Source organism: Nuphar pumila, chromosome 6 (genome assembly GCF_984573655.1).
Source record: "Nuphar pumila chromosome 6, dmNupPumi1.hap1.1, whole genome shotgun sequence".
Lineage (NCBI taxonomy): Eukaryota > Viridiplantae > Streptophyta > Magnoliopsida > Nymphaeales > Nymphaeaceae > Nuphar > Nuphar pumila.
This window is the reverse complement of record NC_143254.1, coordinates 118,144,583-118,168,854: the sequence shown is the minus strand read 5'-3', so window position 1 is coordinate 118,168,854 and position 24,272 is coordinate 118,144,583. Positions and strand designations below refer to the sequence as shown.

At 37.1% G+C, this 24,272-nt stretch overlaps 2 protein-coding genes across 5 annotated transcripts in view; both read right to left on the bottom strand.

Annotated features, from left to right (window-relative positions):
- The window catches only part of LOC149835889 (lipid transporter), a 103,913-nt gene extending 95,071 nt beyond the window's left edge, over positions 1–8,842 (bottom strand). For 2 of the 3 annotated variants that reach the window (XM_090008825.1, XM_090008827.1), the window contains exons 1-2: positions 8,635–8,842; positions 8,420–8,499 (exon numbers count right to left, since the gene is read on the bottom strand). In XM_090008825.1, coding sequence (XP_089864951.1) covers positions 8,420–8,499; positions 8,635–8,704 — 150 coding nt within the window. In that variant the 5' untranslated portion in view covers positions 8,705–8,842. The remainder of the gene's footprint in view (positions 1–8,419; positions 8,500–8,634) is intronic. The other variant, XM_090008826.1, reaches the window with a different exon arrangement.
- A 13,022-nt stretch (positions 8,843–21,864) lies between these two features.
- LOC149835888 (dnaJ protein ERDJ2-like) overlaps positions 21,865–24,272 on the bottom strand; it is a 55,404-nt gene continuing 52,996 nt past the window's right edge. For both annotated transcript variants that reach the window (XM_090008824.1, XM_090008823.1), the window contains one exon: positions 21,865–22,874. In XM_090008824.1, the coding sequence (XP_089864950.1) occupies positions 22,047–22,874 (828 nt within the window). In that variant the 3' untranslated portion in view covers positions 21,865–22,046. The remainder of the gene's footprint in view (positions 22,875–24,272) is intronic.

Below are 24,272 nucleotides of genomic sequence, written 5' to 3'. Positions count from 1 at the left end.
ACCAGGGTTCATGGTATAACTATGAGTGTAATGCCCCGACAGATTTCAACCCAAAGATACCAGAAATTTTTTTTTCAAGTTTACAACATGTGGATTTTATATTTTTTTTCTAAAATGTAATAATGCAACGGTCTCATCAACGGACTCGTTCCAACCATACCAAGTACTAGACAGCCCGCCTAAAAGCAAGCACGAGCGTGTCTTAGTCTCCTAGTACCAGATCCAGTACGAAACCATCGTCAACGAATATGATTGAACCATTACATAACAGAAATTATTAAAACAACAACAACTACGCCTTCATCCCAAAACAATTGGGGTCGGCGATATGAACCAACAAAGAAAATCATTTTGGGTCTTCCACATGAATCCGTCTCCTCAATTCATTTCTATCCAATGCCATGTCCTCGGTGAGGTTCAAAGCATTCATATCCTTTCCTATCACCTCCATCCATGTCTTCCTAGGCCTACCCCGACCTCTTTTAACTAATATATTTTCACATTTCTCCATCCTTCTAACTGGAGCATCATTAGGCCTTCGTCGAATATGTCCAAACCACCGTAAACAATTCTCTCTCATCTTATTTTCAATGGGTGCAACGCCTACCTTCTTACGTATCTCCTCGTTCCGAATCTTATCTTTTATTGTATTTCCACACATCCATCTCAGCATACGCATCTCAGCTACACTCATTTTTTGAATATGATGTCTCTTGGCAGCCCAACATTCTGTACCATATAGTAAAGCGGGCCTAATAGTCGTCCTATAAAACTTTCCCTTCAACCGCAATGGCATTCTACGATCGCACAACACTCCAGTTGCACTCTTCCATTTCATCCACCCAACCTTTATCCTATGATTTACATCTCCATCAATTTCTCCATACTTTTGAATGATAGATCCCAAATATTTGAAAGAATCATCCACCGGTATTTCTTGCTCACCAAGCTTCACTACACTCCCATCTCTATTTCGTTGCTTACTAAATCGACATTCCATGTATTCTGTCTTACTCTTACTCAACTTAAAACCTCTTGCTTCCAATGTCTATCTCCATAATTCTAACTTAGCATTAACCCCAGCTCTAGACTCATCAATCAAAACAATATCATCAGCAAACAACATACACCACGGCACATTTTCTTGAATTGATCTCGTAAGCTCATCCATCACTATAGCAAATAGGAAAGGGCTTAAAGCAGATCCTTGATGTAACCCAACCGTTATAGGAAAATTGGTTGTCACGCCTCCACAAGTGCGGACATTGGTTACTACTCCTTCATACATATCTTTAATTATACTAATGTACTTGAGAGAAACACCTTTCTTCATCATTGTCCACCAAAGAACGTCCCTAAGTACTCTATCGTAAGCCTTCTCCAAATCAATAAAAACCATATGCAAATCTTTGTTCCTCTCTCTATTTCTCTCAATAAGTTGTCTAAGAAGATGTATAGCTTCCATAGTAGATCTTCCAGGCATAAAACCAAATTGATTCTCCGATATCATGACACCCTTCCTCAACCTAGACTCAATCACCCTCTCCCAAAGTTTCATAGTATGACTCATGAGTTTTATACCACGATAGTTTGTGCAATCTTGTATATCACCCTTATTCTTATATAGAGGCATCAAAGTACTCTTCCTCCACTCATTAGGCATCTTATTTGTCCGCCAAATCTTGTTAAAAAGATTTGTCAATCATTCTAAACCTTTCTCTCCCAAGCATTTCCAAGCCTCGATAGGTATACCATCTGGGCCAACTGCCCTTCTTGATTTCATTTTCTTCAAAGCCTCTGCAATTTCTTTCTTTTGAATCTTGCGCATGAAGTCACGATTCATCTCATGAAAAGGAATGGAAAAGTCTCCAAGATCCTGAGCATGACATAACAGAAATTATTAACCCAGGTTTTTCATCATTGGCATCGCCTTAATCGAATTAAGCTCTTGAGAGTCAGCCTACGCATGCATCAGCGTTTAATAGCACTGTAGAACAAGGTTCAAGGTTAAGGCATCCAAATGACAAAATCCTTATGTTATTATTACGTGAGTAAACACAGCGAAAAAATATTAATTTTTGAAATCAATTTCATAAATTGGTTTCTTGGTTAAATCTTTGAACACATTACATTAAGATAATTGCTACCATCGCATATCCAAATAGACATTGACTATGTACAAAGTAATTGAAACTCAGAATTAAACTAATAATCAAATGTCCAATTAAATAGTCCTTTAGCAATTCAGAAAGTATTAAAATTTAAATGAAACACGAAGCCCTTAGGATCATCGAAAACATCAATGTGCACAACCCCCTCCAGCCTCCTACACTCGCTCTAGCATCACATATCTCCTGAAAATTATTTTATTTTGAAAGAATGAGACTTTAGAAAGTCCCAGTAAAATTCACATAGCTAACGTAAAATGCAACACCTAAAGCTTGCCTGATATAAATATCTCAGAATTTGCAACTATCAACAAGGCAGATATAAAATTTCTATAAGTTATTCATGAATTCAAAATTCATAAGCAAGTATGGAATAACAATCTTAAGCATGCTAACATCAACTCCAGATGAGAACAAGATATATATCAATGAACATGAATTTATCAACTTTCAAGAAACAAGAATAATTTGCACTAACATAAAGTAAAGTAAAGCACAGTACAGTAATGTGAGCAAGTATTTTATATTTTCTCTTGATTACCTGGTCTACTTGGGTATGACGTAGACCAACCCGAAACATGCTGACAACTCGAGTGTTTATTATGCTATGTACTTTATTATGCCCCAGAAGCCCCCTGACTCGTAACCCCCAAGGACAGAGCCCACACACCGCAAGAGAAAACGGTTGCTCCGAGAGAATTCTAGTCGAGAGAGTGATGCTTGCGCCACAACGATGATCATGATTACTCACTTCTAAAAGCATAATCCATATGCATTCAAGACATACAAGTCATCGTATATATATATATATATATATATAAGACATTTAGATCATTGCATCATTTTTATATGCATTCATAATTCTTATAAACAACAGTTCAAATCATATTTGACCATCCTACTCTGAAACACACGCATACTTTCTAAGTAAATCAGTTACATATTTATGATACACATCAATCATGATACATAGGTGTGATATATTCACTCTGACAATCATAATGTAATCATTTACAACAAAACTATGTAGGCGTGATGTGTCGTTCCCCTTATAAGTCAACCTAGTCATTTGTATGTGTGATATGTTATTCAACTATACGCTAATATAAGCATCGCAATTATAACCTCATATCAAGATCTAAAATCAATAAAGATCTAATTCTCACATCTGAGTTAAGCATATAATCATGCTACAATAGAAAAGTCAAATATATAGATTCATAATTGGCGATCTCCACCAACTTAGAAGATCGTCACAATTCATCATAACATTTCATTTAATCATATAAATATTCACAATAACCACGCCGGATCGCCTGGTATAGGAAATGTACAACCTTACAAGGAGTTATCACCCTAAACGAATGGTCTGTCTGGTCTTGGACAATGCACTTCCTCAGAAGAATATACCATCTTCGCGGGCTACCTGCTCTTGAACAATGCACTTTCTCACAAAAACTTACCACTCTAGCCGGATTACCTGATCTGGTCATGTACACCCTCACAGAGAATCTTTTGAGAACAGTTCATCAACGGGTACCATATCCAATGAAAATTATTGTGATACATGCATCAATACAATTGACCACTTTCAGGGTCGATAGCCATCAACACAAGCACAAGCATGTATACAATCAATAAGCATCACATCAAACATCACTTTATATGGTATTAAAATCATAAAATCACACATTTAATCAAATAAGGTTTCATAAACCATAGTTCACTATTGAACTTAAACATTTATCACATGCATTCATAATTTTACATCACGTGACATTTAAATCATATCATACAAAATAATATTATTCTACGCATCAATCTTTGCCACAAGGAACATTATATTTTTGTAAATTAAACATCGAAGCATGCGTAAACAAAACACGAGTTATATGCATGCATACGTGAACATGCACATTTCATAATACGAAGCAACTAAACCTCAACATATGTAACTCCTACGTAGTTCGAGTTATGCACACAAGATGGAGGTCATATATACATTTTTCACCACATGAATTGATATATCACCTTAGATATAATTATGTAAGAAATGTAGGTCAAAAACTCATTAACCAACATATGACACGACAATAGTAGTTATATGTGCACCATGTATCAAATTCATAAAAATATACAAAACATAGTACGCGCAAACCCAAGTATGATGGCACGCATTGCTTACATATTATACATGTTAAATTGTATCACTTTTGTATATATATATATATATATGTGTGTGTGTGTGTGTGTGTGTGTGCATATGTATCTATCATTTAGTATAATATATTCTTTCACTTCTCTATTGTAAAACCCCCAGAGGTATTTTTGTCTTTTGCAGCTTTTATGCATATTCATAATTATGAATATGCTTGTAATTCTTTTTAATTCTTTTTAATTCTTTTTCTTTTCTTTTTTCCTTTTTCTTTTTTCTTTCTTCTTTCTTCCTTTCTTTTTATTTCCTTTAATTGACTAAGTCAACTTTGGAGGGGGCCCAACACTAGACGTTGGACCCCTCCAACGGTTAGATTTCTAACCATTGGAGGGGCTCCAACGTCTAGTAGGATCCCCTCCAAGGCTTCTACCTTGTATTATAAATAAGGGTGGAACCCCCCTCATTTTGTATTCAAGTTTGAGCTTGTTTTCTCCAATTGTTCAATATAGATTCAATATATTTTGCATTTGGCTATTCTTATTGTACCTTTTTGTACTTTCATTCAAGTGTTCTTGTGCCTTTGTGCACATGTCCCTTTGTGGAGTTGGTGTTTGTAATACACATTATCTCTTTTTGAGATATTTTCACATGGTATCATAGTCTGGCTTATAGAAGAAGAGCTCGGTTTTCTTGCTATTCTTGGAGGTTGCCTCGAAGAACGTGCTCATTCCTTATATTGATCGATTTGTGAGAAAAAGCTCAAAGAAAATCCTTGGTGGTAAGATTCTCATTTTTTTTAAGTTTTTCCCTCTCTTAAGTTGTTTCTATAGAGGGGGAAATGACTCTAATTTCTCCCTTGGTTTTAAATTAAATGGATTCAACTACCATGTTTGGGCTGGTAATATGGAGGCACACATCAAAGGGAAAGGCCTTTGAGGATATGTCAAAGGAACTATTCCCAAACCCGAACCTAAAATCACCATTTTTGAGGAAGGTGAAATTAAGGTTCTTGATGGTAGAGAGAGAGAGAAAGCCTTTGAAGAATACAGCATAAAGCATGAAGAATGGGAGATGAAAAACTATAAAATTCTTTCATGGTTTTTCTCTTCCATTGAAACGAGAATAAATACAAATATATTGAAGTTCAAGAAAGCTTTTCAAGTATGGGAATATCTTGAAAGAATGTACACTTCAAGAGACTTGTCTCATAAATATTATTTCCAAAAGAAGGCATTAGCCCTTCAACAAGGGGAAATGTCCGTTAGAGAATATTTTGCCAAATTGTCCACCATTTGGGATGAACTTGCTCTCCAAGAATCCAAATGGAGCGGAGAGGCAATTGAGTTGAGACAAAAGCAATTAGAAGATTATCACTTCTTTAACTTTTTAAATGAGCTTAGACCCGAGTTTGAACAAACTATATCCCCTCTCTTGTCTTCTTTTTCATCTCCTCTTTTAGAAGATGTGCTTACTAAATTAAGTGGAGAGGAAACTAGATTGGGAATGAATAAAACCAATCAAAGTGTTTTGGACATTCCCTCTAAAGATGAGGATGAGGGATCTTATGCAATCTCTAGACCAGAGAATAATGTAAAAACATATAAACCCCCTCATTTTAACAAGAATCAAGGAGGAAGAGAAAATGGTGGGCAATATGGAAGAAGAGACTATAGCAAAATCATATGTCACTTTTGCAAAGAACCGGGACACATTAAACCGGTATATCCCAAATGGAAAAAGATTGTGGCTATGTCTACAACTTTTCAACCGACCAAAGAAGAGGGACCATCAACATCCAACAATGTTATATTGTCCCTAAATCAAATCATGGAAGCCCTTCAACCTCTCCTTAAGGAATCCGTTTCGGGAGCCGCCATGTCAACATTCTCCCCTCCCGGTAAGACTCCTTGGCTTTTAGACTCGGGTGCATCCTTTCATATGACTCCAAATGTTTTTGCACTTTCTAAATACACAAAAACTTATCTTCTTTTGTCTCTACCGCGGATGGTGCTTCTCTTGAAATAAAAGGAATTGGAGATTTTGAAAAACAAGGCTTTATTATTCCCAAAGTTAGATTTATTCCAAAACTAAATCTAAATTTGCTTTCGGTCTCTCAACTATCGGATCATGGGTGTGATATCAAATTTTCATCAAATAAATGTTGGATACGGGATCGTCGATCCGAGAAGTTGATTGGGGAATGCTCTAGGAAAGGAGATCTATATTTTATGGAGTTTCTCCAAATTCCAAAACAATATTTTTGTAATGTTGCCTAACATAAAGATATAAATGGTTAGCATAAACATCTTGGGCATCCAAATATTGTCAAGCTCGCTTATTTACACTTTGCTAAAAATCTATGTAAAGACAACTTCAATTGTAATGATTGTATTCTTGGAAAAATAAGAAGCTTACCTTTTGGACAAAGAACCATGTTTTCAACCAAACCTTTTGAAATTGTGCACTCGGATGTATGAGGACCGGCACCTGTAATATCTATGGGAGGTTTCTCCTATCATGTTATTTATGTTGATGATTATTCAAGATATTGTTGGATATATTTCCTCAAACATAAACATGAAGTTTTTTCTACCTTTAAGAATTATCATATGATGATACAAAATCAATTCAACGGTAAACTACAAATTCTTAGAACCAATTCCGGAGGAGAATACCTTTCAAATGAATTTAAAAGTTATATTGAGAACAATGGGATTATTCATCAAAGATCGTGTCCCAAAACACCACAACAAAATGGTTTGGCCGAACGAAAACATAGGCATATAATTGAAACTACTAGGAGTCCCTCCCTAACTAGATCCTAACTAGATATAAAACTTACTAAAAGCATAATTTAAAAATAGGAAGCTACCTAAGTTGGACCCCTTTCCTACATTTTGAGAACGTGTGGAAAGTAGGAAAGAGGGTGGGATGTCCCACCCTACCTTTTTAAAAAGTAAGGAAAGAGGAGGAGGCATTCCCCCCCTTTCCTTTCTTCTTCTCCTTCCAAGTTGGCCCCATTAGCTTGACTTTTTCCTCCTTCCAAGTTGACACCCCCCATGGGCCCCACTTGCTTTCCTTTTCCTTCACTCTGGTCTGGTGTGGACATGTGTCTATTGACTTTTCTTCTAGGAGAGGATCCATGGCAGCAGCCATATCACCTCCTTGGGCTCCACTTTAACTTGAGAAACCCCTCTTAACCGGATGAGTTGGCAATTGGATCTTGAAGCAATGGATTAGATATTTTCTCTGGATTTTGGACCGTAATAGTTTGTTTATAAAAGAGTATTTTTTGCATAATCCGATTGTATTGCATATGCAAGTTGTTTAAAAGCTTTGGAAATCAGCAGTCTACAATGCATCAAAAGTTCACATGATCAAAACCACCCAATCCAAAGTGCAACTCCTAATAAATGAACCATGTTCAACACATCACTGGGGTCAGATTAGTCGGACAAATCTTGCACCTATGACTTTTTGCCAAAGAGTATGATACAATTGGATGTGCCAAATATATGTACATAACCTGCATTCATCATAGCCTAAGTCTATAAAAGTGGGTAGTCTATCTAAAAAGCTCTGCTTAGAAAGGCCCACCTAACTAATTTCCAATTAACCAAGTGAACAAAGATCAACATTTCTACACCTTTCCAGGGGAGTGTTCAAACTTCATTCAAATCTAAGAAAATCAATACAATCCACTAAGCACATACTCTTTGCAGCATATAAGTCCAAAGGACAATACTCAATAATGTCTACATCATAATTTCCTCCACACTAAAAAACATGAATTGCAAAAAATGACCACACATGATTTTTAACAACGTGAACACAAATCACTAGCTTTATATAGTGGTAGCAGCAGCAGCAGCAACAGCAGTCATCATGGCAATCAAATTTTCAGACTTCATCATCAAGTTTTCCAGGAACCTATTTCGGTTCACATTTTTTTAATCTAGAACCAACGAAAATTTTAAGTGTGACGAATGACATCAACAATTAAATTGGTGTTCCCAATTTAATAACAGTAATAGTAGCAGCACCAGCAAGAGAAAACCCGAAACGCGCCAAGAAAAGCAACAAGAATGATCGTTACCGCATAATCCTCCTGGGTAAGACGGCGAGCTATCAACAAGTTCAGGAGAAACGAGAGAAGCCTCGACAGAACCTGCGACGCTGAAACGGCAAAAGAGTGGCAGTAACTAACAAGAAGGAAAGGCGCTCTTCTGCCACTAAACGAGGGATTTTAGCGCGATTCGTGAGACTCCAAGTGTGGAATTGGGAAGAAGAGAGAAAGGGGGAGGTGGGTACCGATGAGATAGAAGAAGGTGTGGGTGAGGCTGAACGCCCTGCTTTCACCAGCGACGCTTTCATTCGCCATTTCTTCGACCGAATCCGGTTGGATCGAGAGATCGAATCCTGGTGAAATTTTTAGCGTTTGGTTTCGGTTGGAGAGAGAGAGAGAGAGACGTCCCTTTGTTGCGGTGTTAAGAAACCCACAATGAAGTCGATCTGGAGAAAGACCAAAGATGTTGAGCGCTGTGTCACAAATAAAAGCGAATGGAAGGAGGCGACGCGTGTTCGACTCTCTTAGGTTTCGACATTTTTTTAGGCACGTTTGGAAGCAAGAAATAATATAAAAAAATGAGAAGTTTTGATATGATAACTTTTCAAATGAAAATTTTTGGCTTGTTTGTGTAGCGTTAGAATAATGTATGTCATTGAGTGTGAGAGGGAGAGGTGGGTCGAACACACACGTCCATGGTCTCGAGTTTGTCGGGGGCATCCCATGGGATGTCGTCGTCCTTTATCTGATTTGCCACCTTCGCGTCTAAAGTTGACTCCCTTGGTTGGCGAGGAGCCCCTCCCGTCTTTCTCACCATTGTCTCCTACCTCATTCTTTGCTTCCTCCTTATTTGCTTCTTGGTAGGAGAACATAGAGAGCATGACGCAGTGGAGCTTTCCTGGAAACGAGGGTGGCTAGCAAGTGAAAGGCCATGTTCTCAGGGCATGAGGCATGCCGGAGGGTGGAGAGAATACCTCTAATGCTTCGGATTTTCAAAACAAAACTTGGTTAAAAATTTATGGATTTATTTTTTTTCTTTGCAATGAAATTTAGAAAAAGTTTTTACCAACAAAAATAGACGATAATTAGTCATCTGTTTTAAAAGATGTCGAGCAAGTCACGAGTATGTGATCAAGCACTCATTCACCACCACAGTATTTTATTTAAGCAAACTGAAACGAGTTATTTATTACAAACAATACTGCTTGATAAAGCAATATTAAACAAAATTGAGTTTGTAAACTAAATGTCCAATATAGTCTGTAGAAACCCTGAATTTTGATATTGCCTTGCTCCGTATATCACACCGCAGGTTCAATACATGTATCCCCTATAAAACGGGGTCAGAAGCATCGTTGGTCTTGTTGAATAGCATTCTAATTCTAACAAGGATAATACTTGAAAACATGAGAACTCAGTTCAGACCGTAGTTAAAAACAATATAGCTCAAGTCTTCATGACTTAGCGTATCAGTATCTCATGAATCAAAGCAAGAGCTCCTCGAGCTTAGCTTAGTCATGCGGATACAATTTAAGTTTCTTGCCTGATCAGTCCAACAGTGTACCGATATCAATACCTTGCACAAGGTGATGCATAAGTAACATTAACACACATTCATTCATTCATCATTTTACATATAGCTAATACATTATTTCGATATTAACTGTTCACCCCTTTGTACGCAATAAATAGATAATAGTTAGTCATCAGTTTTAAAAAATGTCAAGCAAGTCATAGGTGGCCAAGCACCCATTGACCACCAAAGTATTTCATTTAAGCAAAGCAAAACGAGTTATTTCTTATAAACAATATTGCTTGATAAAACATTATTAAATAAATTTGGGTTTATAAACGAAATGTCCAACACAGTCTCGAGAAAGCCTGAATCTCAATGTCGCTCTGCTTTGCATATCACACTGCATGTTCAGTATGTGTATCCCCCAAAAAACAAAGTCAGAATCATCGTTGGTCTGGTAAAAAAGTATTGCAATTCTAACAGGTATAATACTTGAAAATATGATAAGCCACTTTAGATCATAGTTGAAAACAACATAGCTCAAGTCTCCATGACTTAGTATATCGGTATCCCATGAATCAAAGCAAGAGATCATTGATCTTATCTTAGGCATGCATATAAAAATTGGGACTCTTGCTCGATCTGTCCAGTAGTGTCCCAATATCAATACATTGCATAAGGCGATGCATGAGTAACACTAATGCACATTCATTCATTCATCGTTGTATCTGTAGCTAATGCACTATTTTGATATTAACCGTTCACCCCCTGGTACGTGGGAGAAGCATGACTTCGGCATCAACGCGGCCATCTAGAGGTTTACTATGCTATCTATTTTGTATACTTCAGAGGCCTGATGTCTCTGTCCATAGTGGGACGATAATTTTTATATTAGGAGACCGCCACCAAGCCAGTTCGGATGCATCATTTTACTGTAGTAGCGGGGTTCAATCCCTAGATCTTAAGGATAACCCGACTCCCTAACCTAAGAGTGATGGAAGGTCACTTGAACTCTTTGATCTATAACATCATACATGTCACTCGAGGTGGTACCATCATCATCATTCCACAACGAGCGTAAGTCCTAAAGGGGTTCAACGACATAATCTTTCTTATTAAGACGTCGAGTGCCGCATAGGCAATCCAGTAGATTCTACACGAATGAAATATGTACCCAAACCCCACACAGTTTTTGAAGCACAGGTCAGATACCGTGTGGTCAGGGACTATCTTTATGTTTTGTTCATATGCATGCAGAACCTCACTTTTGGCATCTATGACCTTTACGAGTGCTTCACCCCTTGCGAGTGGACAACCAACTCTAGTACAACAGCTCTTATGAGTGTTATTATAGTACAATGTTTCACATGAGCATGCATAAACAAGATCACTTTGGATCGACATACTTAGCCACATCAAGAACTGGTGTAACAAGGCGCAACGACCCTTACGAGTATTGTGTCATTGAAGGCATAAATGGAACGAGCCATCAAAGCAGGGTTTCGACAATGAGGGCATCATTATGCCATTCATACTAGCTCAAGTGAGTAATTTGCCAGAAATTTTGACAACACCTCCTCTGTTTGATGAAAAAAGTACGACGTTCCTTTTTTGCTTGGAGGGAATCTTGTCAGAAATTTTGGCAGCACCTTTCCTGTTTAACGAGGAAATCGCTATGCTCTTTTAAGCCCGGTAAGAATTTTGTCAAAAAATTTGGCAACATCTACCCTGTTTAATGAAAAAATTACCACGTTTGTTCTAGAATAGATGTGCATCGTTGTGCATACTTTGCATCTTCCATGGTTTGTTGAAAACATAGGCCTTAGTTAGGCTATACGCTGGTGACGTAGATATTTACGTAAAAGCGATTTTGCACAAATCTGAAACCTTTTCATTATGGGTTTTTTTGCCAAACAATGTTTTGAATAAGGAAGAGCATTTGGAATCGCTTTGGCGATAGAGATCAGTCACCATTTGTATGTGTATTATAGCACAACTATATTTAATAAAAGCATGAGCCTGTGCACATACCAGTGCGATGACAATGTAAAGTGCGTAAGCAAGGCCCGATGAGTGAAACCATGCATCAGGCTAAGTAAATTGTGAAAATAGGAGTCTTGACACATAAAGCGCAATAGCAAGAAAAAATGTGTAAGCAAGGACCGGTGGGTGAAATCGCGCATCGGGTTAAGTAAATTGCGAAAAATAAGAGCCTTGACGCCATACATCACGTCCGCAAGACAAAATACGTAAGCAAAGTATATGTATATTTTTACATATATATAGTAAATAGCGAATTAGTCACAAGGATGCGCGTGTGGACACCGAAGCAAGCTTGTGATACCTTAGAGGGCGTAATCCAAGGACTAAGACCGTATGACACTTAGTTCACCATAAATATTGAGCGATAGTTGCAAGGTTACGTGTGTAGACATTAAAGCAAGCTTGTGGTGACCTAGAGGGTGTGAACTAAGGAGATTATATTATTTTAGAAAGAAAATCTCATCGTACACGACAGTTATTTCACCAAATAACTTGAAAGAGAGAGATCGGTGTGCAAACCTACCAAGATTCGCCAGCGGTGGATTAACGTGGCGTTTGAGACACTCTTAGGTCATGGTGAACACGTCCTTTACATCTAGTATAGTAACAACCAAAAACATCTCTTGCAGAACTTCTAGGCATGGCTAAATGATGAGGTTTAGGCCAAAAATAGATTGGACCTAATTTAGGTTCAACTGAGTTTGAACCTACCTAAAGTGGGCTAGGCTAGGTCAGATGGGTTGGACCTAGTCAAGGAAATGGTAGAGAAGGTCAAGCAGTCAAGGCTAAGGAGTCTTGTCCCAACTGGGTTTGGTCTAGGTTAGGTGGGTCGAAGCTCACCTCAAGTAGGCTCAGTCTAGGTCAAGTGGCTATGACCCAGGCTAAGACCAAAATAAAGGAAGAGAAGGAAAGGCTAACCTGATAGGTCAAGTTGATTTGACCCAACTGACCTTATGTTAGGCTAGGCAGGTTCAAACTCACTGCAAGTGGGCTTGGCCTAAGCTAGAACCAAGAGAGAGGAGAGATGAGAGAGAGTTTAGAGAGAGAAAATGTAGGGAGAGAGTGAGAGACAAGTTTTTAAGGATGGGTATCTTATTTATAGAAAAAATTATGGATCTTGAATCAACATATGGTATAGTTTTGATCATGTTAGCTCACCTGATCTAAGATTCAAACTTAAGGGCAAAGTAACATAATAACATACATGATTGTTATTTGATGTTTTTATGAGATATTTATGTGGGGTCTACAAGATATTTTTGTGTGACCTGCCGGATATTTTTGTAGCTCCCGCATATTTTTGGAGTTTTGCTGATATTTTTTGAGAAAAAAATGTAAGTACAGGGAGTGAGTTATGGCTCCTTGACTGTTTGAGCATATATCTCTGAGGATATATATGTCTTAAGTATAATTGTCTATGTGAAATTTGTTTGTTTCACATTTTGGGTTAATACGATCATTTTACATATAATACCTCTTAGTTTTATTCTGAATTTTTACTGAAAATTGCGGGTCTTACATCATTATCCTCTTAAAAGAATTTCGTTCTCGAAATGCCATTGCGAGTGCTACATGAATAGCTCGAGATATTTCTTTTGCATGCTATCAACAACAAGACTAAGTAGGTGTGCCATTTCTTTCACTAGTATATCAACATATTCATCTTAGTCAGATATTAGATAGAAAATTTTGCAATTATTTCCAAGGTGATTCAACCAGAAAAGTTTTGCCAACCACATGTCGAGTCTTCCATTAGCCCTATTCTCCACCTAGCTCAGTGTCAATCTCGTAACACACCTCTGTACATGGAAAAATGTCCAAATATTTAAAGAGGAAGTTGTCTCTTCCATACTAAAAAACACGATGCAAACTCCTCCATAGCTTGGCTATCATCATTAAAAACTATTACTTGACTCTTCTCACCATTAATGTTGACTCTTCTCACCATTAATTTGTGAAGCATCTTAAAACCAGCCAAAAAGGGATCTGAAATTTTGCTCAGTCAGCTTACCAAAAATAAGAATACCAGCCAAGAGAAGGTGTTAGAAGTTCGTGAGGATGTAGTTGAAATTCAAAGAAAGAGATTTGGCTTGTCAAATCCTTTCTCGTCTCCCATTTCATTCAAAATCCAAGACACCAAAAAGGGGAGGCCTACAGAGTTCTGCAAAATCATGGTGGGAAAAATGATTCAACATCCCTACCATTCATTGTGGCGATTAAGTCAATATTATGGCAGATGCTAATGAGGATGTCATCAAAACTTTTGGTGGGCCCCACAACTCGCACAGGAGACCGTACCTTAAAATCAATGAATGGTGTGGATGTTGGATCATTTTTCCAGCATGATTTTGGCAGACAACTGATCCTAACGTTGGCTCCCAAGCAAAGACTTAATCAAGGTGATAGCAGTGAAAACCCAAATTTCATGAAAATTGTGGCAATCTTCTCATATGAACAACTTGTTTATTCTTACCAGTCTAGAAAAACCAGCCATCCCGGAACTCGGGGCAGTCTGTTCTTAGCTGAATGTACTGGTGGGTTATGATGAAAATATAGGGAATTTCCTTTTAGAGGCCCATTTTTTGCACTATATTCTAGAAAAAAAAAACCCCCATGTTTTCTGAAAAGATATTTTAAGAAAAAACTTTTCACTGAAATTTTCACATAGAGAACTAAACTTGGTTTGATGGTTAATTAAGATCTATGCAGAATAATTTTTTAACCTTTAGTTTGAAAGGAAAGGATGTGGTTGTATTATGCAATCGGGGCAGTTTAACAATCTCAATATACACAACTGACAATTACAGTGAGTTACTCTAAGTGAGGCCTCCTAAAATGTTTTTTAAAAAGAAAACATGGGACTTTTTTGGTATATTAAGCAAAAGGTCAAGTTTTACATGAAAATATTCCTAAAAATAGTTTTATTAGCCTCAATTGGTAGAAATTATCAAAACACCATGAGTGGAGGAGATTTTGTTAACTGTAACATTTTAACATAAAAAAGTCAGTTTAATTTTTCATCAATCTATATTTACTATAATGTCTTTTATTACTTTTTTTTGAAAAAAGTTATTCAAATTTTTGTTTTTCCCTCCAAAGAAAAGAGTATTGTCCAGAAAACTGACTAAATATTTCAGAAATGCCTAGGGATGTCAACAGGTCAGGTACGCGACCCATCAGGGTATATACCTGAACCCTCCCAAGTAACTAATTTTCGGGTTTTGGTTTTTCTGGGTCATGAAAATGGAATCCTAAACCCGGACCTGCATAATTTCAGAAATTTATTTTTATTAAAAATACATATAAAACATTCCAAGGACCATCATGTGCCTTTGATTGCTAGGCTCCACAAGGGCTTGGGTGTTGGTGACCCCACCTGGGGTTTACATCTGAGGAGGTGGGCACATAAGTGACCCAGTTTTCGGCAAGGGTTTCTTGTCATAAATAATAATAATAATAATAATAAAAGGCCGCACATCATGACCAGAGGATCTCAAGTTCGAATCTTTTAGGAGTTATCCCTCAGCTTGCCTATAAAAGAAGTGCCTAATTTTACAAGTGGCACGACAGATTGTTGTCAACTAGACTTTCTGGTTGGGAAATACAATCAGTGCAGGCAATTAGAAAATCAACAAGATTTAGATGACTTCTAAAATAATATGAAAAATAACCATACTGTACGTATAATTTGACACATTTTACCAAATGCCCTACAATTTTTTCTATTCTCCTCGTGTCCAAACTCTAAATACCCTATTTCGTTAAGACTTTTTTACCTTTCACAATTGTGAACTGACAAGTTATTGCGATAAAATTGTACCACTCGTCAGCTAGTGCAAACTCTCACTTAAATCCAAAATTGTACATTTTCTTATGTGGACCTCACAAAACTCGCATAAATTTATTTGTAAACATTTGGTGAAAGTGAAACCCTGAACATCGCATATATAATACGAACCTCGCATAAATTTATTTATGCACATCCGGTTAGACTGAAACCACTAAAATATCTTACTTATTCACATATACTTCAAGAAATTGCATAAATATATGTGTGAACCTTCACTTAAACTGAACGTCGTAACATTGCAAATATCCTATGTAAATATTTGTAAATTTATGACATATATGCAAATTTCTCTATATATATGTGGACTTTCTGACACATACCCAAAATTCTTCAATTCATACGAAGTTTGCAAATCATATATAAACTCATTTTTGTAACTTGTTTTTTTTTTTTTTTGTGTCTCAAAAGAACTTCCTTATAGAACCTTCTGCATTAATGTTCCTCTCCCCTTGCGACGATTCTCATGTAATTTGGCATTGCATTTCGAGGTGGTTACGGTATCATCCTTGTCATTAATTTTTCCATCTACAAGTTTAAAAGGTGAGTTTCATACAAACTATATATATTGTTTGTTTTCTTTTCACTCCAAACTTTTTTTTTAGCTATAAACATTTAATATCCCCATGCGTATTTTTGTTTGGTTGTTGATGTGGATTTTTTTGTATATTTTCCTATGTTGTCATCGACTTCCCCAGCTGTTGGATTTACCGTTTAGAGTTATGTTTAAGATTTTTTTCATAGATATATATATTTGTTTGTGTTGTAAATGATTTATGACTGTTTGATTATCCTTTAGTTAATATTTGTTATTCTTGTGTTGATGTAATGAAATTAGCATTCACTTTGCACAAGCATTGAATATCTATAATGGTTGTTGTAAGCAGTCAATGGCATCTGAAAGAGTTAAAGTACACTACTGTAGGTATGATTACTCTAATTGGAGATCTATAGTGGTCTCCAAAAACATTAGCTTTAAGAAATTTATGACTTTAATATCTCGTAAACTAGATATGCAAAAGACTTATTGAGCCTCTCATATAGTTATTCCAAATGTAAACAACCAAAAAATATGAATAGATATTTTTGATGATAATGATGTTATTTAATAGTGATGTTTGCTTGGATGTGTGCAAAGTTAATCAAGAAATAGTTAAACAAGAAGCAGTTGATGAATGAAATGATGCAAATCCTGTAAAGAATGTGCATTTATCTCAGACACCATCTATCGAGTTCAGTCCATTGTCGATCATCCAACTGTCCCAAATAATGAATGATATTGATGTTGTACATAATCAAAGGATCATTGTAAAGGATGTGGAACCACGTAGGCAAACTAGTGTCAGTGATCTTCATCACAGTAATTTGAATGATATACAGCCTTCTCGAGCATACAATAAAGCTAGGTATAAGTTATAATTTTGATGTAATTTATGATTGAGATGCAGGTGTGATCATGAATGTAATATTTTAATGGTTAATCTTGAATGTTGAAAATGTAGAAATGTTGCATGCATGAAAGCAAATAAAGTAATAGATACAATGAATTTTGATTTAGTTTGTGCAATAAAAAAATCAATCGGTAGTGGTAGCAGCGATCATATTGATAATGAAGAATCATATGATATCTATAATAATGAGTATACTATGTTGATAAAAGAGGACAAAGACAGTGATATCATGGGACAAATAATGGTGGGTAAAAGCCATGCACCAATGACATTTGAAAAGTTAAACCTTTGGCATGTTATATAAGTTATATGAACATTGTTGGGTATTATAATTGTTTTATATTTTTACACTAATGAGACATGGTTGAGTATATTTTCGTTTAATAAATTCTCATATAATGAAGAGCAATTAAAAATTATTAAAGTAGACACATCTCATTTGTATGACCAATTATATAACGAAAAGCTTAATGATTGTGAACAATTTCACTGGCTAACAACAGGCTCAAACGATTGAGAAATTACTTTCGATAAAAGGTTTAATGATCTCCAGTACTGTCACGAGTTTTTAAAAGATCATGTGATTAGGAATAACTATAAAAAAAATTCTAAAGAGTTACAATAACAACTATTGTATGCACGAGGAAGAACTTGTTGATTGTCCTTGGAAGATACATTACACAAAGGTGCACAGAGCAGGGTTCTTTCAAGTAAAGAAGTATCAAAGTGAGCATACATGTAGTGAATCACTGAGCAACCTTGTAGTGGATCTTCAGAGTAGATTTCAGGTATTATTCACAAACGCGTGCACGATAACCCAAAGATAACTGTAAGAAAAATCATGAATGATATTAGTCACGAGGAAGGTGTGGAGGTTACTTACAAACAAGCACAATATAGATGAGAACATACTAAGGAGGTGTTATATGGGTTATTTGAAGAAGAAATGAGAGAAAGAGGGGCAAGAGTGCCAGCTTCTCTAGGTTTTGCATGAGCATAAAGAGGTGATCGGTTGGTCTGTGGCGGGTTTCAAGGGGATAGACTCATCCTTTTGCATGCATCGGATCCTCATGAAAGAGGGCACTAAACCCTCCAGAGAAATGCAAAGGAGGCTGAATCCTTACATGAAAGAGATAGTCAAGTAACTGGACGCAGGGATCCTCTATCTCCATCTTCGACAGTCAATGGGTGAGCCCAACCCAGGTTGTACCCAAAAAATCTAGGCTCACTGTCACCATCAATGATAAAGGAGAAAGTGTTCTCACAAAAATTGCCACAGGGTGGCGAGTTTGCATCGATTATCGAAAACTGAACAATGCAACGTGAAAAGATCATTTCTCGTTGTTGTTCATTGACTAGATATTAGAGCGACCCGCAGGCCAGCACTATTTTTGTTTTCTAGATGGCTCTTCAGGATATAATCAAGTAGTCGTTCACCCTGAGGACCAGAAGAAGACAACATTCACCTGTTCATATGGCACCTTCGCGTTTAGGAGAATATCGTCCGGGCTCTGTAGTTCTCCGATAATATTTCAGAGGTGCATGATGGCTATATTTTTCGACATGGTGGATGACGTCCTTGAGATCTTCATGGATGATTTTTTGATTTATGGCTCTTCGTTTGATGATTGTCTCCAGAAGTTAAAAATAGTACTTAAATGATGCATGATGACAAATTTGGTGCTTAGTTGAGAAAAAAGTCATTTTATGGTTCAGCAGAATATTGTTCTAAGACACATTGTGTCCGAGAAAGAGATCAAGGTCGATAAAGCCAAAGTGGAGTCCATAGCTAAACGTTTTTCACCAACCTCAGTATGGCAAGTGCATTCATTCTTAGGGCACGCAGATTTCTAATGGCAATTCATCAAGGATTTCAGCAAAATTTTGAGACCGCTATGTAACCTGCTTTTTAAAGATCAGCCATTTTGTTTTGATGATGCATGTTTGAAGGCATTCTTATCTCTAAAGGAAGCCCTAACCACCACCAATATTCTCCGATCTCCTGATTGGTCAATGCCTTTCAAAATCATGTGCGACGCATAAGATTACGCGATTGAAGTCATTCTTGGCCAAAAGATCGAACAGAGATCTCATGTTATTTATTATGCTAGCAAGACCTTTTTCAAGGCTCAAATGAATTACACTACTACAAAAAAGGAACTGCTAGATGTAGTGTTTGCATTAGAAAAATTTTATTCTTATTTGTTGGGCTCCAAGACTATCGTTTACTCGGATCATGTCACCTTGCGGTATTTGATAAGTAAAAAAGATACTAAACCGCGTCTCATTCGCTAGATCCTTCTGCTACAATAATTTGATCTCGAGATTCAAGATAAGAGTGGATGTGAGAATTTTGTAGCAGATCGTCTATCTAGACTGACTGCCACTAATCCTGGACAGATTGATGATTCATTTTCGGATGAGCAACTTCTTCATGTGAAGATTTTTCCCCGATTCGCAGACATCATCAACTATTTGGTGACTGAAAGATTCTCTGTGCATTGAAACAAGAATGAGAGAGATCATTTTATGGAAGAGGTGAAACATTATTTCTAGGAAGATCCAGAGTTGTTCAGGTTATGCCCAGACCAGATGATTCGAAGGTTGCTCATGAAATTTATTTGATTCAGCGTTCTGACCTATCAGCAAAATCGACCAGATCAGATCATGCCCAAATCCCTAACTTTCATGCTCAGCAGCTCACGCAGATCAGCATGATCTACGGGTGTTAATCTGTCAATCATTGACATTCAGCGCAACCAGATTTGCATTAAAAAGATTTTTTTATTATACACGCTGATTTGCGAGATCAGCAGATCACACAGTTCAGCACATTCAGACTTGTGTGGTTCTCTTGTGGATTTTAAATACTTTGGTTCAGCAGATTCAATTTTCACCTTCGCTGCAAATATGTCCAACCTGATACATCTGTTTTAACTTTGATTGGTTGTTCGTAGTCATTTAGATCCATGTTGGCCAGATTTGGCAGACATCAATCAGACTAGATCACGTTTGATTGGTTGTTAATAGTGTAGATTGCCCTCTGATCAAACACATGTATTGTCAAGATCAGTGTACTAGACCTGCGCGTTTGCGTACAACTTACGGCCTTTGTTTAGTTTGTTAACTCAGCAATTTATTACATGATAGTTTAGGTTTTGATTTCTATAGGTAATGAGCATACTTAGGTTCTCTTTTCAACTGTGGTAGAGTTAACTGTTTTATTTGAGTTATCAGATTTTTGTTAATTTTCTTTAGTGTAGCATTTCATTGCATCTTAGTGTAGATTCCTTTATTTTTTTTTACATAGTAAGTTAATTAGATATTGGTGATAGTTTTAGCTGATTTATTTATTCTTGTTATTCTTAAAGACTAACCATCATTCTTTTAGGAATCCAGTTGTGTGTGTGTGCTTTTGTTTTAGGTGTTTTGTGTCTTCCGTGAGTTCACTTTAGAGGATAGAAGTGTGATAGTGAAGGGTTGTGCATGTTTTATGATAAGAAGGCTAGATCGTGAGGAAAAAAAGTTTTGCAATTTTTACTTTTTTATATTTTATTTTATTTTAAGGTCAGAGGGCTATTTATTTTAAGTTGTGTTGTAATAAGGCTTTTTTATTTTTAAGCCCTCTGCAGAGGGTAGCACATTTTATTGACATTTTATTTATAGGCAATAAAGATTATTTTGTGTAGAGGTACAATTTTTTTTTTCATGTTTCATATGTTCGACCCGAACTTTACCACTAGTGTTAACCAAAAATTTGAGATTTGATGTAAGGTTTGCACAAACGAGTTTTATTGAAAAATATCTTTTAAAAGTACTTTCACGAAAAGTTGCATTATTACCAAAAAAGTTATCCTATTGGGAGACTAGAGTTTCGTCCCAAGTTAGACTCTTCATAAGCTTAAGTCCTAAAAAATAAAAATGCAATCAAGAAAATCTAGAGTGGACAAGGAGAAGGCTCTAGAGAAGTAGGGACATCCCACCTTCTTCCTCTAAATTATCGTCCCCTTGTCGTAGATTTGTTTCATGCGTTGTTGGACCTTGGTGATGTTCTGCCACAATGTAGCAAGAATCTCATCCCACCCCTTTAGAGCATGATCTACTTCAAGAGATACAATACTCGTGCTTGTATGCAACTACTGAGTGGGGAGAAAACTTGTATAACATCTCAAACACAATCATTTCTATAGAAGAGTAATGACTTGTGTTGTAGGCGCACTCATAGCAAAAAGTAGTGCTACTTGTTTGCGCAATCTCGTACGAAGCAATGAAAGTAAGTCTCTACTGCTTTGTTCACAATCTCAATTTGTCAATCTGTTTGAGAGTGGTCAACGGTACTACAATTCAATTTTGTTTCACTAAACTTGAAATAAGTGATCTAAAATTGACTCAAGAAGATCGAGTTTCGATCGTTCACAATACTCTTTAGCATCCCATCAAACTTCACCACGTGACTCACAAATCGTTTTGCCACCAACTTGGCGGAATACTCCCGTGGCAATATGATCGAAGTGAGTCAAATGATAAAGTTGAATTACTTTTCTATAGAAGACAGCAGCAAATGTAAAACTATAAGCGGGTGTAAACTCAGTTTTAAAAACAAACAATGCAGAGATGATTGTGGAAGGGTCAGCTGTAGTATGATCAATTTTATTATGTAAATGCAAGATTTTGATTGTAAACTGTTACATTTAAGCAAAAACGAAAGGGAGAAGATGAAAGATAAAGGAGCAGAAAATATGAAAAATCTAATAAAAAACTCAGGAAGACTACATGACCAGGCTCAGAAAACTAACGGCTTCACTCCTCATCGGTTCCCGAACCTTCGGAGCTCAAACCACTGTTGTCGTGTGCATCACCATTCTGTAGCTTGCTGTTCCTTTTCTTGGTTTTCTCCTCCTCACCGTCATCACTATACTCGCTTTCATAATCATCGTATCCTTCATCCACCTCCTCTTCTTCCTCCATCCCATCTTCAGCAGCAGCTTCAACCACTGGGCCAACCTTAGTCCCTGCATGCTTCCGTTTCAATACCTTCAACTTGATGACTGTTTTCTTATCACACCCGATCCATGAATCACACATGCAATAGGCTGTCAAGTTGTAAGTTCCTTCAGCAGGTGCCTGAAACCGGCCCATCACCAACCTTGAACCATTTTTTACTTTCTCAACTGCTTCCCGGATGGCCAACATTATCTCCCTTCTGTTTGCACCTGATCCTTCTTTCGACTCCTCTATGGCACTTGATGCAGCAGCTATAGCAGTCGTCTCATCCATAAAACTCACTTTCTGAGAAATCCACAACTCATTCGAGGCAGAATCAGCAAGGAACAACCAATAATTCTCATCCTTGTGGAATGGGAAATATGGACAGTGAGGGAGTGCAGCAGTGAGGCCATTCCCACGTTTGAGTGAGATCCATGCAAGCATAGTGACAACATCACCCTCTTGTGTGCCACCTTCTTCACCCTCTGTCACGCACGTGATGTCAATTGTCAACGATGGCATCATATTAAGCACAGCCTCCACATCTCTAGCTTCTTCATCAGAGAATCCAGCAATCTGAGTTAAAAGCTCAGAACGCTCCTCTGGTGACATCTCTTGTAGCTCCTGGAATGATCGGACCTTCTGCAAACATGAACAGCAGAACACAACGTTGTACAGGTAGTCAAAACAGACACCCTAGCAATGAACTTGACCCATCATGCAAAACTGAGAATTTGAACAGTTCTTGGCATGCATGACCATGGTAATAAACACGCAAGAAAATTCATGAAAACACAAAAATTCATGACCATGGTAATATTGTGAGATCAGCTGGTAGGTCATGGTTTGTTGGCCATGACCTTACAATCTAAATATTTTGACCAGCTCTATGACAATCAGACATGCTTTCTTTGAGTTTGTTCTTGAGCTTTCTGTTTCCTTGTTCATATCTTTCGGAGAATGCTCCCAAGTCGATCCTCTCATAATAAAGGCTGAAGTCAACCATACAAAAGGAAGACAAACAGAAAGCACACTTGAAAAAGAATTAACCACTGAAAATGGCCAAATAGCTAAAAGATATATGTAAATATTGGTCTTTCGAAATGGCTGACATACCCATGCAGGTGCAGGTATATCTCTGGGCAATGGTACGTGTAGTTGCCTATTGTGATGTATATTTTTTCTTGTGTTATATATTATTCTCTACTTTATCCTAAAAACCACACAGACACACATACATAATAATGTATAAACTCATATCTCTTGGTAATGCACCAGCTACTTGTCCATAATTATATACTATATACAATATATTTTGTTTAATGTTATATATTTTCTATGTTTTCCTCCAAAAGCCTATAAAGATACATAATATGCGGGTGCGGGTGTGGGTGTGGGTGTGGGTGTTGGTGTGCATGTGTCATACTTGAGCCCACAGAAAAGAGGGGCCAAGGAATCCTTAATGAGATAGCTGGCACAATTAGCTGCACTATCATAACCAAGGGATCTCGGGGTTTACCTCTTGAATTGCCTATGTAAATAAAAATAAAAAAATGTGCCCCTGTGTTGTCAATCATCTCAGCAATTGAATAGCATCATACATTATGGCATGAATGCAACATTGCAACCATGCAATTCATACCACAGCTATGCCATGCAGCTATCTGGAGCATGAACATCATCACAAAACCATGCAGGCCACATCCATGAAAGAGGGACTCATATCGCAATGCATTGGATGCCATTTACTGCAAGACTGAACAGCAACCAGGATATTCTAGATGGTAATTGATCCAAGGTTCACTGGACCTGATCTACTCCCCAACTCAAGGACAAGTACTCGCTAGAACCATTTGCACAGATTGCTTAAGCAATCTCCTACTAGTGAAAAATTTAGTAGAGAGCACTCCATAAACTGTTTCTTGCACAATTTTTGCCATACCAAAAGAAAAAAAGAGGTGGTGCCCAGAAATTGAGCCAGACGCATAGTCGTAAAAGCACAAGAATATGTCGAAATCCCCACACGAAGTTTATTTTGGA